Source organism: Netta rufina, assembly GCF_964035555.1.
Source record: "Netta rufina genome assembly, chromosome: 1".
NCBI classification, from domain to species: Eukaryota; Metazoa; Chordata; class Aves; order Anseriformes; family Anatidae; genus Netta; species Netta rufina.
Genome location: NC_140123.1, coordinates 70288430 through 70304332, shown reverse-complemented (window position 1 = coordinate 70304332; position 15903 = coordinate 70288430). Strand labels below are relative to the sequence as shown.

The following is a 15903-nucleotide window of genomic DNA, read 5'->3' as shown; positions in this document are numbered from 1 at the left end:
TTTTTACTCAGGAAAAAAAGTGATAGATGTGGCAGCTGGATCCACACATTGTTTGGCACTGACCGAAGATAGTGAAGTGCATAGCTGGGGGAGCAATGATCAGTGTCAACATTTTGACACTTTGCGGATCACCAAACCAGAGCCTACAGCTCTCCCAGGATTGGACACAAAACATATTGTTGGAATTGCCTGCGGGCCTGCTCAGGTGAGTTTTTAATCTTTGAATTGTTAACTGCAATTTGTCTCTATATGAGACTAGTTCTGTACACTAATCGCAGTCCCTTTTTCTGTGCTTGTATGAATTCTTTTATTCCTTATTCTGAACAGATGAAGGCTTGTAAAAAAAAACAAATTTCATGCAATTGTTTTGCCAAAAAGAGATGACTAGCTTTCCCTCTGAGTATTCTGAGTAGCTATATCCTCCCCACTTGCAGAGCACTTGAAGAGTTGTTTAGCTGAATGTTTACTGCAGCAAAGATAGTGAGGTATCTGGATTGGCATAATAGCACTTTGGAAGATGTGATAATGAAGTTCTTTTCTGGGATTGGTAGGGTTTTGTGTATGTTTACAGGAATGCAGGCAGAGAGTTCTCTTTTGCAGATGTGCAGATACTGCTGAAACCCATTGAATTTTGCATTTTTTTTTCTATTTATAGAGTTTTGCTTGGTCATCATGTTCCGAGTGGTCAATAGGCTTGCGTGTGCCTTTTGTGGTGGATGTTTGCCCCATGACCTTTGAGCAGCTGGACCTTCTACTGAGACAAGTGACAGAGGGAATGGATGGCTCTTCTGACTGGCCTCCTCCTCAGGAAAAGGAGTGTATGGCTGTGGCAACGTTAAACCTTCTAAGACTTCAGGTACCCTAAGTTTCTTACACATTGAGTAGTCAGTGAGATAAATGTTTCAGTAAATTGCTTAGGTGAAAATAATGGACTTAGGGCGTTTAAAAACATTTTAGTTGATAAGAAAGTGAAATAAGTAGAATATCACTTCCTACTCCCTGAAATTTTGCAGCTAATGGTTGTTTTAACTTTGGCTTTCCTTACTTTAAAGCTCAGAAATATTATATTCCCCTCCCCCAAAGCTCTTTTCTTCTCTTGACTGTATTTGAATATCATTAAATATGTAAATGGTGTAGGCCTTGCATACTCACTCACTCAGTAAATCCATGCTCCTAGGGATTGTAAGTATTTCTCAGAATTTTAAACAGCATTTCCAAGAGTGTGTCCTCTTCAGACTGTATCTGACACATGGTGAAGATATGTTGCTTTACCTAGCATAGTATAGGGGTGTAGAAACAGTTACTTATTCTTTAGGATAATTGAGAATTTTAGTTGAGAATTTCAGAGGATATGTTAGTAAGTTAGTTGATAATATTTGACTGTTAATTTAAATTCAGTTTATTTCAGCAAGCCAGCATTTTCCTTTATTTTTTACAAATTTACAGGTAAAATGTTTATATCTAGGTCAGTGAATTTAGTTGCTCTAGGACTGCCTTTTTTTATTTTATTTTGTTTTTTCAGTTTTGTATGTTCTCTTAATTCAAATTTCCCATTTTTTTTCCCTCTTTCTTGTCTTTCAGCTTCATGCTGCCATTAGTCATCAGGTGGATCCCGAATGTCTTGGCTTAGGTTTGGGCGGCATGCTGCTCAATAGCCTGAAGCAGACAGTCGTGACGTTAGCAAGCAACGCTGGTGTTCTTAACACAGTGCAGTCGGCCGCGCAAGCAGTGCTGCAGAGTGGGTGGTCTGTGTTGCTGCCAACAGCAGAGGAGCGGGCTAGGGCTCTGTCAGCGCTCTTGCCCAGTGCAGGTTGGTTCTAAGATGAAAAAAACTCTTTGGTGCTTGCTTTTCTAGTTCATTAATAGTTTTTTTTTTTTTTTTTCCTATTTTTAGTTTCAGGAAATGAGATGAATGTAAGTCCAGGCCGTAGATTTATGATTGACCTCTTGGTGGGCAGCTTGATGGCTGATGGAGGCTTAGAGTCTGCACTAAATGCTGCTATTACTGCAGAAATTCAGGTACGTTTTAACAGCTTTGCGGTTCTATATAAACAGAGGAAGGAGATGTATCAAGTGTCTTCTGAAGTTTGTGGAGCGATGTTATCCTCTGTTGACCTGAAACTTGAAGCCTCAGCTGGTGTTTGTATGGAAGTATGAATCATGTTCTCCTTTTTAGACAAGTGTTTCTTATTGTTGCCTGGAGTAATGACTTTAGCAACTGTAACAAATGTTTTTATAAAGCTCTGTAATAGCATAATTTTACAAACTGCTTTGTAACTTTCTGTGGGATTCTTAAGTTCTTCACCTCCCTGATTACACCCACACTTTTCCAGCAGAAATTTCATCTGTTTTACTTAGAATTCATTCATCTTGAATTCCTTTGCAACATCCCAAATTTCTGTAGGCTCGGTTTCAGACTGGTTCAAATGTTCATCACAGAGGATAAAAAACATTTTGTATATATTGCCTTCTTCAATACCCTCAGAGGTACAACATCCTCTTTACAGACTATTTGAAATTACTGTATTTATGTATGGCTGAGAAAGCACTAATGTGCTTTTTCCTTGTGCACTTTAATTCTTCCTAATATATTTTCTTTTTGGTTACTCTCCACTGTTGGTATATTGTGAAGTATTTGATACAGAGGAAATAGTTAATGTATTAAGTTTTGCTTTATGCATTAGTGTTAGTAATTAGTATTTTTTGTTGCATTTAAAGACATGCAAGATGTATTCTCAGCCAACTCTACTATGGTATGTCTACACTATAGTGTAGGTCTGAGATGCCTGAGCTGGCTTTAGATACATGCTGAAAGTGATCTATTTGATAGCATACAGCACTGCAAAGGGTAACTTCAGTTCCCTAAAAACAAGGTGAATTAGTCATAGAGAACTCCTACGGAGTCTATAGTTCCGTAGCAAATCAAACCCAGCTTCTGCAGCGGACTGGATTCATTACTTTTATAAATACAGAGTAAACACACCTTCGCTTGTAAACTGTGCAGTAGCTTCTGCCATGTTAAAGCAAATAGAAATAAATTGTTAACTTGGTTTGGTGGAAGCAGAATTTGGAGTTTGTCTTGCTTTGTTTCTCCCTCTGCCCTTTCTTTGTACATTATAATTATTAAAAAAATAAACAAATCCCACATAGTCCTTTTGGAATATACAGTATGTATTTCTATATAGGTAAAAGTAACTATTTTGTTTTCATGAAAACTTATTTTACCTTAGCAAAATATTTCATCATGACAGTGGAAGTCTGTGCATTTTCTTAAACTTGTTCTGCATTTTTAGGATATTGAAGCAAAAAAAGAGGCACAGAAAGAAAAAGAAATTGATGAGCAAGAAGCAAATGCATCAACGCTTCATAGGAGTAGAACTCCATTGGACAAAGACCTTATTAATACTGGAATCTATGAATCTGCAGGAAAACAAAGTTTACCATTAGTTCAGTTAATTCAGCAGTTACTAAGGTAATTACATCAAATTTCATTTATTTTTGCATGGAAAATCTGTTAGAGAAATATTTTACAAACCAGTCAGATAAAGGATGGCTAATTTTAGTTAGCAAATGCAGTCTTCATTCTAGAATTCTAGCTCCACAGAATTCAAAGCATTGAACATTTTTCTGGTTTATATTTACCTTTATATTTACCTTGGTTTTTTATGTGGGTAAAGTTCTCTAGCTAATTACCTGATTTTAGGAAGATTTATTACTTTAGCAGGAACGTCAGTGCAAATTTATTTAGAACTAAATGTTCTGCATCAGGGAGACCAATACTCTTTAAGTGGGGAAGACACCTGAATTTTAGATTCTTGACACTGAGAAAGCTGCGAATACATGATTAATAAGGTGCTGAGAACAAAGCTTCTTTATGCCAGCTACAGCAGTTTAACGTATGGTAGGAAGAAATGATGAGCTTACTAAGAAACTTAATGTGCTTTTTCAATTAAGTGTGATGCTTACCACGTAATATAATCAGTACTGAGAGTCTTCTGAACTAGATAGTGTCATGACTGTTAAAATAGTCAGGTTATGTTTTTGTAGTGAGCGATGACAAAGATTGGTGTATTTTAAATACCTCCACAAAGGAAGCCTGACTTTTTGGGTACTATGATGCAAACAAAGTAACAACGTCCTACAAGGAAACTTTGCATAGGTTTGTGAGAAGTTCCAGCAGAAGCTTAACTTGTGTTTCTTTGGCCTGTCTTCACTGTGAACTCTTTTAAATTCTTCACAATGTTTGTATACCAATTAGGAACATCGCTTCACAGACGATAGCCAAACTAAAAGATGTCTCTCGTCGCATTTCTTCTTGCATGGACCATGAGCTTTATAGCAAAGAGAGATCTGCTTCTCTGGACCTGTTGCTCCGTTTTCAGCGTCTACTTGTTAGTAAACTTTATCCTGGAGATTGTGTTGGGCAGGTCCCTAATACATACAGTAAGTTATCCTAAAAAATATGTTCCCCCTCCCCAAAGCACTTCTGTAACACATCTTTTGCAAGATTGTAGTTTCATGTTTTAATTTATCTTCTTTCATTTGTCAGTCTAGTTGTTGACTTCTGAGAAGTGTTTGGAAGTAGTTTCTTTAAATTGCTTTCTGTAAAAGAAAATGCGTCTTTGGAAGGCAGTAGGATCTAGATCATACAGTTTTAAAACTCTTGAGAGTTTTAGAAAAATATTTCTTTATTCAGTGTTAATACTGAGTGGCTGTGTTTCAGAAGAGTTTGACAGCTTTTGAAGACTTCCTTAAACATGACTGTGATGGTTTTCTGTGCTTTTCCTGCTTTTTATACAGGTCCTGACCTCTTAGGTGTTGGCTCTTTACTGAAGAAATACACTGCTCTTCTGTGCACGCACATCAGTGATATACTTCCTGTGGCAACCAGCATCGCTTCTGCTAGTCATAGGCATTTTGCAGAGGTATCTCATGTTGTAGATGGAGATTTAACAGGTAGGTTTTTATTTATTGTCCCCCTGTCGTTCCCTTCCACAAACCAATAAAATGTTCTTGGAAGTGTTAAATGAGTGAAATAGAATCTACTTAATATTTTGGTTGGTGTGAGAGAGAGGGGACAAAGTTGATGTAGAGAAGAAAAGAGCTTTGTACTGAAGAAGTAATGGAAAGTAGAATGTGTTGCTTGGTGATTTACTTCTGTGAAGCTATTACCCCAAGTCTTTAATTAAATCTGAATATTGGCTCTGTTTTTTTTGTGTTTTAGGCATTCTTCTTCCAGAACTGGTGGTTTCTATAGTGCTGCTACTCAGTAAAAATGCTGGATTAATGCAGGAAGCTGGTGCTATCCCTCTGCTGGCTGGCTTGCTAGAACATCTAGATAGGTTTAACCATTTAGCCCCTGGGAAGGAAAGAGATGACAACGAGGATCTAGCATGGCCAGGAATAATGGGTATGTGCCTGAAGCATCTGTACCAACTTATTTATATTTTCATAAAGTAGCTATGTAAAAACAATGACTATTCGTATGAACACTTCTTGGGAAGGGAATTGTGTTTTACAGGACAAATTTTTATTAACCAGTATACAGAATTTACTAGCAGAAATACTGCTGTATTTCTTAAGGAAGTAAATTCTTAAGGAAGTTACTTGTAAAGGTAGGATTAAGCAGAGTATAAATGCAGCTTTTCAGAGAAGTAGTGCACTTTATGTAGTGTTTTGCATAAGTTGCAACATCCATTTAATTTTTCCATTTTGAGAGTTTAAAGTTACAGTGAATACACGAGTACTACTTCTATGCATTTTGTTACTAATTCTGTTGGCATTTCATAACAGGCTGTCTCTGGGGTGAGAAGAGAAGCAGAAAACATGCATTTCTAACTGAGCTTTTTACTGGTGGAGGGAGGAATGAAACACATGGTCAGCATAACCAAACAGAGTGAAATGTTTGGTTAGTGTGTTGGGGAGAACAAAAGCTATATGAAAATTCAGTTAGTGGTCTAAAAGAACAAAGTGAGATGGAGATGCCCACGTGAAAACCTTACTTTGATCTTTCTTGCCTAAATGAAATTACATTTGTTTTGAAATAGTGTATTGATATGTAGATTGGAAGACTTTCCGCATGTGTAAGTAACTGCCTTTTTAAATAAAAACGTGGACTTAAACTGAAATTAAATAAAAATCCAATGTCTTGCAGGCAAGCATGTAGTAAAACTGAAGTAATTTTAAGGGAGAACCAAACAGCAGTAGTCTGCTAGAATAGTTGTACTGTTCTACCTCCAAACAAAACAGCTGTGTAGTTGGGTAATGTCAGGTCTATTGCAAGGTGACATTGAAGATTACTGCATAAAAGAATACAGCATTTAGACAACGGAATTGCATGCTGTGTATAAAGGGAAACATCGATATTGAAATCAATTTTAACTTCTAAGCATGTCAAAAGGCAAAGAGCCTTTGAATAGAAGTGAAGAGTTCAGTTATGTGACTGTTAAAAGGATGTCCAGAGAAACTTTGCTTTCTCTATTTCTGTTAATAAATTCTCTATTCTTTTTTATACCTGTAGGTTCATTTTTTACTGGCCAGAGTTGCAGAAATAATGAGGAGGTGACGCTTATACGTAAAGCCGATCTAGAGAACCACAACAAAGATGGAGGATTTTGGACAGTAATCGATGGGAAAGTGTATGATATAAAGGACTTTCAGACCCAGTCTTTAACTGGCAATAGTATACTTGGTGAGAATTAGCATCTGAATTAAATGCACAAATTACTTCTGTTTAAAAATAGATGGCATAAACAGGCTTTTAGATGCTATTCTGACTACCTCATTCTCTCATTAGCTCAGTTTGCAGGTGAGGACCCAGTTGTTGCTTTGGAAGCTGCTTTGCAGTTTGAAGACACAAGGGAGTCAATGCATGCCTTCTGTGTTGGCCAGTATATGGAGGTAAAAATGTTATAATAGATGCACGCTCTCTTAAGTAAAGTACTGCTTTCTTTCCAAAATCCTTGTTGGAGCTCAAATTCTAGCTTTCAACTCATCTTTCTTTTTCCCAGCCTGACCAGGAAGTGATTACAACACCAGATCTCAGTACTTTGTCATCACCTCTAATCGACACAGAAAGAAATTTGGGTCTTCTCCTTGGACTGCATGCTTCCTACCTGGCAATGAGTACACCACTTTCTCCTCTGGAAGTTGAATGTGCCAGTAAGCAAAACTTCATGTTGCATTTGTCAAAGCACACCAGAAAAGGCCAAACTAACAGAACATCTTCAGTTCTTCAGAGGACAGTAAAACTGAAGTTCTGTATTCCTGATGTTAATTACCACACTCAACGAGGCCAAAGAATTTAGCAAGATTTAGATAGGAATTATAATATAATTTTGAACAATTGCATATTCAGAATTTTGTAATATACAAGGTATAGAGAATTTTCAAAGAGAAGGATATCTAACTGGTAACTATATAGCACAGTTAACTCACAGTGGAGTACTCCAGTAAGAGTGCCTGAAGTATCTGGTGCTGGATTCTTCCATGTTGAATACCATTATTTTGTGAATAGAGGATATGATTCCATGTTAATCCCAGAAAAATGGCTAAGGCCTTCTCATCTGTAAACAGGTGGTGACTGCCCTGTTACTTGATTGTTTCTTAGTTGTAGATTCCTTTTTCAGTTGAAAAATGTTCCAGCAAATGGAAGAGTTGCTGAAACTTCTGTTTGGAGCTGTGTATGCATTTCGTTTCCAGGATTTGTTGAGTCTCAATAGCTTAAGCTTTCATCAGAATATAGATTTGTGTCTTCTTTATTTTAGAATGGTTGAAGTCATCTATCTTTTCTGGAGGCTTGCAAACTAGTCAGATTCACTACAGTTACAACGAGGAAAAAGATGAAGACCACTGCAGTTCACCCGGGAACACAACCCCAAACAAATCAAAACTATATTCACATCGATTAACTCTGAGTGACCATTCACAACCCTTTCTCCAAGCTATTGCAGATAATAATATTCAGGATCATACTGTGAAGGTAAGCCCTCAATTGTTCTGTTTAAAAAAATAAAATAAAATTGCTGAAGACATAGTGGTGGCATGAAGCAGTTTCGTTGGTGCAGATCCTCTAAAAGTTACAGCAGAGCAATTCTGAAATAACTTTTTCTATTGTCTCTGTGAAAGGAATGATTGAATACTATTAATGGATAAGAATTAACTTGATATCGTAACAGTACAGTTTTTTCTTTTGAATTTTTGAGTGTAGAACTAAGTATTTTAAGTGTATTCTTACAGAACAAATAAAAAATGCATTACTTGTGATATCAGGCTTCAGTAGTATTGACAGACTGTGCTCACTTCCAGTTATCCAGAGATAACAGTAGCTTCATTACCTGTAGCTGTGTCAGTCTTTTTACAAGATGAATGATACAAAGTGTTTTTTGTAGTATTGGGTTGTAATTACCATGTATTAAGTAGTTGTGTACTGTGTGGTGTCTCTGATTTCTGAGTACTATCTAGGTCAGGTTGTGTAAACCAGTTATTTAAATGCTGGCTGGAGTATTTTGAATCCTTTTGATTGTATTTAAAAACAAAGCTAAATAGTGGCCTTTTTGTGTTTTTGTAGGACTTCTTGTGTCAAATAGAGAGATATTGTAAACAGTGTCACTTAACAACACCAATCACATTCCCTCCTGAACATCCTGTGGAAGAAGTAGGACGTTTGTTATTATGTTGTCTTCTGAAGCATGAAGATTTGGGTAGGTAGGCTTGTGGTGTAGCTGTTCCAGAATACGTTTTGTACTGGTTTAAACTCTACTACTCATGATTTTGGAAATGCATGTTCAGAAATTGTCTTTTCCCATTAAGGTCACGTGGCATTGTCTCTTGTTCATCCTGGTGCCCTTGGAGTTGACCAGGTAAAACATAAAACCTTACCGAAATCCGTAGTGGATGTGTGTCGTGTTGTCTACCAAGCAAAATGCTCACTGATTAAGGTAAGTCTCTTACGTACTGACATTTGGATTATTTGAATTGTTTTATTTAAAAAGTTGCTTATTCTTTTTTTTTTTTTTAATTGTATACCTCATAGTGATTTAATCTTTCAATGTCTTTTATAGACCCATCAAGAACAAGGGCGTTCCTACAAGGAAGTTTGTGCTCCTGTCATTGAGCGTTTGAGATTCTTATTCAATGAGCTACGTCCTGCAGTTTGCAATGATCTCTCTATAATGTCTAAATTTAAACTTCTGAGCTCCTTGCCCCGATGGCGGAGAGTAGTTCAGAAAATAATTAGAGAAAAAAGGAAAAAGAGAGGTAAGGCAACGTTAATACTGTATTTTATTTGAAAGAGAGCAAATTAAGCTCATTCCAAAGCTTACTGCTCTTTTGTTAGCTAAAACATCAAAACCTTGCTTCCTGTTACATTTCCATGATTTCAAAACCAACAGTTATACATCAGTTCCCAGGGCAAAGGCAGGCAGATGACAAAGACAAGTTTAAATGAGGCATGCTTCTTTGAGTTCTGGCATATTAAAATTATCAGTCCTGAACTGGTTTTACTGCAGCTTAACCAGAAGTGATATCTTATGAAAAATCATGTTGTATTAAAGCAATGTGGTCAAGCATTCAACTGTTCAACTGGAAAGCAATTATGTGATGAACACTCAGGTGCTTTTGAAGTTTGCCTTAAAGATATAAGCATATTGAAGATACTGCTAGAGCTAATTTTGTAGTAGCTACACCTGAAGTTTATCTGAAGTACCCTTCCATTTTATCCCTGGCAGATCTTAAATGTTCTGTATGCTCAGGTTGTCTTGCAAACCTAAAAATATCAAGCCTAAAAATATGATACTGTAAATGTTACCAGGTTACACAAAGGAGTAACTTTTTATTTTTAGTGCCAAAAAAATCTGAATCTGCTGATGTAGAAGAATCCAAAATTGGAAATGAGGAGAGTGATTTAGAAGAAACCTGTGTTGTACCTCACAGTCCTGTACCTATAGATAAAAGGCCCATACCAATCAAATCACCTAAGGTAGGATATCAGATAAATCAACCTTATAAATAAAAAGAAGAAGAGAAAGAAATATTAGTTAAAGCGATGATTGCAATAAATTGACAATATTCTAATAGTGTTGTTTGGGATATGTGACTAAGTATGGCACACTGATTTAGTGAAACTTAGAATAATTCATAAAAATAATCTGTTGTATTATACTACATGCATATTTAGCATATGTAAAGACATACCTTCTCAAATTATAAGATTATTGATAACTTAGTGTTCAAATAAGGCTTCATTTCAGCATAAAATTATGATGACTTACTACTTTTTTGAATAGTAATGCATTTGAAATTGTATGTAGCAATTGTAAACAAGATAATAAATTAGAAATAACGTTAAATTCTTCACTGTCTTTGAAGACTTTTTTTCCGGGTTTATGTGAAATAACTTGTTTTCAGTAATTTAACTTGGTTTAACATGCTGCTTTCCTGTTTTACAGGATAAGTGGCAGCCAATTTTGAGTACAGTTACAGGTGTCCACAAGTACAAATGGCTGAAACAAAATGTCCAAGGCTTGTATCCGCAGTCTGCCCTCCTTAACACCATTGTTGAATTTGCACTTAAAGAAGAGCCGGTAGATGTTGAAAAAATGAGGAAATGTTTATTAAAGCAGGTAAAGTGGATGAAAATGGGCAGTGACATGTTAGCAATTTACATAAGTATTTACATTTTTTTTTTTTACCTTTTGCAGCTGGAAAGAGCAGAAGTTCGTCTGGAGGGAATAGATACTATTCTGAAATTGGCAGCAAAGAATTTTTTGCTCCCATCTGTGCAGTATGCTATGTTCTGTGGATGGCAGAGGCTTATTCCAGAAGGAGCTAATATAGGGTAAAACTTTATTTTTAATTTTCCTTTCACAATTCTATATTGAGGGGAAAAAATACTTACCTTTTGCTTGTTGTTTTTGTTATGTGAAGGGAACCTCTTACCGACTGCTTGAAGGATGTTGATCTCATCCCACCTTTTAACAGAATGCTCCTAGAAGTAACTTTTGGAAAGTTATATGCATGGGCTATTCAGAACGTCCGGAACATCTTGTTAGATGCCAATGCGAAATTTAAGGAATTAGGTGAATACTTTTTTCTTCTTGCTGTTGGCTGGGGAGAAAGGTGTTTTAAACTAACATCATTACATTCTTTGAAGTTCCCAGTAATTGGAATTCTAAAATTAATTCCCTTGCTTTGTGCTAAGAAATATTTTGACCTTCTTTCTCTGTATTGTCTGTTGTCTCCTCACCTCCAACTCACTCTTCAGTGTTTGAGAATGTTGCTGGTTTTCCAGCAACAGGTGATTTGATTATTCGTTAGTGACATTTTAACATTAAAATCTAAGATGTAAGAAGTTCTTGGAAGTTTGGCTTGTAAATTCTTAAAGCCAAGTGTGGAATCAAGACATATTTTAAGCCAACATTCAAATAAATTTGTACTTTATTGTTGCTTATATTTTACTGTAGCTTCCTAAGTGTCAACTGACTTTGTTACTTATATTCCTTCTGAATTAGGTGTGCAGCCTGTTCCTCTGCAAACAATTACTAATGAGAATCCAGCAGGACCAAGTCTTGGAACTATTCCACAAGCACGTTTCCTGCTGGTTATGCTCAACATGTTGACATTGCAGCATGGTGCTAATAACTTGAGCCTGCTCCTCAACTCTGGCATGCTAGCATTGACACAAACGGCACTGCGGCTGATAGGTACGAAGTCTGAGTCTGGTTCTGTTTTGTTGGGAAGAAACCAAATTTACATGTTGGTGTACCCAAATTACAGAATGACTTTGCTACTTAAAAGTAGTACTTTAAGCTATTCACCTTTAATCCTACTACCCCCCTCCCTCCACCCTCGAAAGAAAAGAAAAGAAAAAAGAAAATGAACTGTAAATATGATTGAGAGGGAAGTCAGTTTGATTACGACCTGTATTCAGTTGTGATTTTTTTCCGTAAGCTTTTGCCTTGGTCCTTATTTGCAATACTTTGGAAGTGACAATACACCCAATACATTGTTACATCTGCTCTACTTATTAAAACCCTTCCCAGTCTGTATATTTAAGCTGGAAGCTTCCCTTGTTAAATTTTTTACAAAAAAACAAATGTGGTCTTTTGACCTGATTCTTTTTCCTGCTTTTTTAAAATTGGTTTTCCTAGACAATATGAAATACTCATTATTTTACTTAACTTGAGTTTTCATATGAAGTTTTTCCCAAAAAAGTTCTGTTTGTACAATGACTTAGCTATTGGCCTCATCATTATAACATCACTTACTTTTTCAACATGAATCATTGTGCATTTAAAATCATTACATCCCAGTTCTCTAAAAAGCTCAGGTGTGTTTCCTATTTATTATTTCATGCTACAAACCTGATGTGCTGCAAGGTTTAAGTGTGACAGAGGTACTTATAAAAAAAAAAAAAAATGAAGCTGTTATTAATTTTTGTGTGGCATCTGTTTTTCTTTTTTTAATTTTAGGGCCTAGTTCTGATAACATTGAAGAAGATATGATTGCTTCTTCTCATGGAGCTTCTGCCACGGTCCTAGAAGAGTCAAGAAAAGAAACTACACCAGTTCAGCTCCCTGTTTCTGGACCAGAGCTGGCAGCCATGATGAAAATTGGTACCAGAGTGGTGAGAGGGGTAGACTGGAAATGGGGTGATCAGGTACAACTTATTCCATACAGGTTTGAGTGTGTTAAAATCTAAAGTTTGTGATTTTTTAATTTTTAAATGTTAAAGGTAATTTTATGTTTTCAAGACTTGGAGAGTTAACATAAAATAGATTAAGTATTTGTTTAATTTTGGTTTTGGAGATGAAAATTCTTTTTCTAGTGAGAATGTTCTGATTTGTGATTTAGAATGAAGTTGGATCAAATTTGCTACAAGATTATGCAATTCCAACTAGGTGTGTGTTACTTACATAGTATGTTTTTGAATAGATTAAAGATTAAAACATTAATGTTGCTGGAGTTGACTGGGATAATTTCTCTAGAAGACTGTGAAATGTTTTCCAACTCTATGCTGAATTTTAAAATGTTATTGAATGTTTACTACCTGTACATTAGGTTAGCAGCAAAAAAGAGCAATAGAGTTATTACTTTATGAACTTTGAGTCTGAAATAATGTTGATTGTATAACTTGAGGCTCTCTCTTTTGTCAGGATGGGCCTCCTCCAGGTTTGGGTCGTGTAATTGGAGAACTGGGAGAAGATGGCTGGATTAGAGTACAGTGGGACACGGGAAGCACAAATTCTTACAGAATGGGGAAGGAGGGAAAATATGATCTCAAACTAGCTGAGCCACCACCGGCAGCACAGCCCGCAACAGAGGATTCAGACACTGAAGATGATTCTGGTAAAATAAATAAATAAATAAATAAATAAATCAAAACAAAACAAAACAAAATGAAGGCAGGGTGTTAATTGAATTCCAATACTGACATCTTATAATATGAAAAAAGGCTGCTTTCACGAGAAAATGCTAGATCAAAAAGGCTAATTTAATACGTCTAGATTTCTGGCTAGAATCTTTCTTACAATATATTTATCATGAGAAAGGTGGATAGAAAGCTTAGTATCATATTTGTTGCATATTTATGAGCTGAATAAATCGTGATTACCCAAGTGAAATAGTTTGTTACTGGTCTCAGGAGGTATACGTTTGAACTTATTCTAATGCTATTCTAAAGTTTGCATTTTACGTGGCCTAATTATATGGTCTAGTCACTTTCTTACCTGCTGTCAGCACTGCATTCTGAATTTCTTCTAAATAGTTTACTGCCAGAGAATAAATTGTAATATTTGTAACTAATTTGTAATAATTGTAAATATTTGCACAAAATGCCTGGTTTATACTTAATCCCTTACCTTCTTCATGTCAAATCATCTAAAGAAAATATTTACCATGAATTTCTAGCATCTTGTTTGTTGCAGAATTTTTTATGAAATAGATTGACTTGGTATGATTGTATCTCTTTGCCTTTTGTGTCTCCCTTCAGAAGGAGAACAAGTTGAAAGAAATCTTCACCCTACTGCCATGATGCTGACAAGTACCGTGAACCTCTTGCAGACACTGTGCCTCTCTGCTGGTGTCCACGCGGAAGTCATGCAAAGTGATGCTACTAGGACCTTGTGTGGCCTACTCCGTATGCTTGTGGAGAGTGGAACAATAGATAAATCAGGTATTTTAAATGAACACAGTCTGATTCAGCTGTGTGCTTCTCTTTTGTGTTTTGTTCTTAGAACTTTGTAAATCTTTTGTTACTAGTTTTTATTCTTCTAATAGAAAATGCATTTTTGGACCTTAAAAACTTGAATTGTTACCAAAAACAACAAATGATCTTGAGCTTTCATAGAACATTAGCAGAAGTAGCAGGAGAAGTTTGTGAGATACTGAGGATTGGGATATATGTGTAATTGTTTTAGGTAATGAATTTCTTAGCAGTTGTCTTCTGTTTGGGGGAAGCAGTGTGACTGGGTATATCGTATTCATTTCCTAGCTTTGTAATTTCAGGAGTAATGCTGTTAACTACTTGAAATGAGGAAGCAATATAAAGATGAGAATTGTTTTGGAGGCGTATTTAAGAAAATTAGTCTGTAAAATTAAAGTTCCTAGCTCCTATAATGAGTTTAATAACTCAGTGTTATGCTTTGTCCAAAAATCCCAAGCCTATAGTATACACAGAATTATGTAGCTGGTAGCAAAGTCAACTGTTATATGTATGTCTTTCTATTTTCAGCTTCCTTGCCAAATAAATTAGTTTATAAAGAACAGCATAGAAGCTGGTGCACACTGGGATTCATTCGAAGTATAGCGCTCATGCCTCAGATGTGCAGCACTCTCAGTACCTCTCAGTGGATAACTTTGCTAATGAAAATTGTTGAGGGGCATGAATCTTTCACTGCTGCTTCACTACAAAGACAGGTAACGTGTGCATTTCCAAATGACTTTGATAGGCCATGAATTCAGTAGATTTTAGTTGTCTTAAAAAAAAAAATGCATGAAAAAAGAAACAACGTGGGAAATGTACTTAACAAGTTTCTGATTAATTGGAAAAAAAAATGTTAACTTTTTATATTTAGGGTTCATTGTTTAAACATTGTAAAATATCTGTAAAGATTTTGAATGTTCAGGGTAGTTAAGGCTCTCTTGTTCTACTGAAAGCCTTAAAATTTTGTGCAGTTGTGAGGTCAAAACAGAGTTCCAAAAACATTCTCCGGAGAGCCCATACAACATTTCCTAGAAGTTGAATAAAGAGAAGAGAGAAAAATGATTAGGAAAAAGGTGCAATTTCATTGTAAAGGTATCAAGTTAGGTATTATCTACTGTCCTTCCTTCCATGCTAAACTATTGTTACTGTTTTAATTACAGTCTTAAAAAAGCTGCATCTTTGCATCTAATTTTGGCATATTTTTGTCTTTTTTCCTATTTTTTTCTTAATATCTTTTAATGCTTTTTTCATGAGATAGAAAAGACACCTTTATTATGGAATAACTCTTCCAAGTTTTAAGACTTGGGGATCAACAAATCTTAATCTTTTCCTTGACTGAGATATCAGAGCTTTTTTTTAACTTAAATTCGGTATCATAAAGGCCTGTACACTTGTTTGTGCAAGCTTCCAGTGATTTCTTGACAGTGTTTTTCATCTAGTGAGCCTTCTCTCATCATCCAGGACTTAGAGCATTATAGTTATCTGTGCTGCTCAGGGAATACTTGAGAGAAATGAACATTCCTCACATGCCAGCATTTAGCTTATTAGTAACAAGGAAAAGATGAGACCTTCAAGTTTTAAAAAGTTGTAGTATTGAAAGAGGTTTGCAACAAGAGATTCTTCTCTTCACTGCTGTTGGTCAGTTGTATTTGTCTTCTGGGCAGAATAAACTTTTTCAGCTTGAAACCTGAAATGCTCCT

At 35.8% G+C, this 15903-nt stretch overlaps 1 protein-coding gene across 6 annotated transcripts in view; it reads left to right on the top strand.

Annotated features, from left to right (window-relative positions):
* The window catches only part of HERC2 (HECT and RLD domain containing E3 ubiquitin protein ligase 2), a 110405-nt gene that overhangs the window by 38687 nt on the left and 55815 nt on the right, over nucleotides 1–15903 (top strand). For all 6 annotated transcript variants that reach the window (XM_084303368.1, XM_084303369.1, XM_084303366.1 and 3 more), the window contains 24 exons: nucleotides 12–205; nucleotides 656–856; nucleotides 1582–1810; nucleotides 1895–2019; nucleotides 3294–3472; nucleotides 4259–4443; nucleotides 4801–4956; nucleotides 5225–5410; nucleotides 6521–6691; nucleotides 6797–6900; nucleotides 7011–7161; nucleotides 7767–7981; nucleotides 8570–8702; nucleotides 8812–8939; nucleotides 9063–9258; nucleotides 9843–9979; nucleotides 10449–10622; nucleotides 10701–10837; nucleotides 10927–11078; nucleotides 11511–11702; nucleotides 12471–12658; nucleotides 13155–13347; nucleotides 13991–14173; nucleotides 14732–14916. In XM_084303368.1, the coding sequence (XP_084159494.1) occupies nucleotides 12–205; nucleotides 656–856; nucleotides 1582–1810; nucleotides 1895–2019; nucleotides 3294–3472; nucleotides 4259–4443; nucleotides 4801–4956; nucleotides 5225–5410; nucleotides 6521–6691; nucleotides 6797–6900; nucleotides 7011–7161; nucleotides 7767–7981; nucleotides 8570–8702; nucleotides 8812–8939; nucleotides 9063–9258; nucleotides 9843–9979; nucleotides 10449–10622; nucleotides 10701–10837; nucleotides 10927–11078; nucleotides 11511–11702; nucleotides 12471–12658; nucleotides 13155–13347; nucleotides 13991–14173; nucleotides 14732–14916 (4094 nt within the window). The remainder of the gene's footprint in view (nucleotides 1–11; nucleotides 206–655; nucleotides 857–1581; nucleotides 1811–1894; nucleotides 2020–3293; nucleotides 3473–4258; nucleotides 4444–4800; nucleotides 4957–5224; nucleotides 5411–6520; nucleotides 6692–6796; nucleotides 6901–7010; nucleotides 7162–7766; nucleotides 7982–8569; nucleotides 8703–8811; nucleotides 8940–9062; nucleotides 9259–9842; nucleotides 9980–10448; nucleotides 10623–10700; nucleotides 10838–10926; nucleotides 11079–11510; nucleotides 11703–12470; nucleotides 12659–13154; nucleotides 13348–13990; nucleotides 14174–14731; nucleotides 14917–15903) is intronic.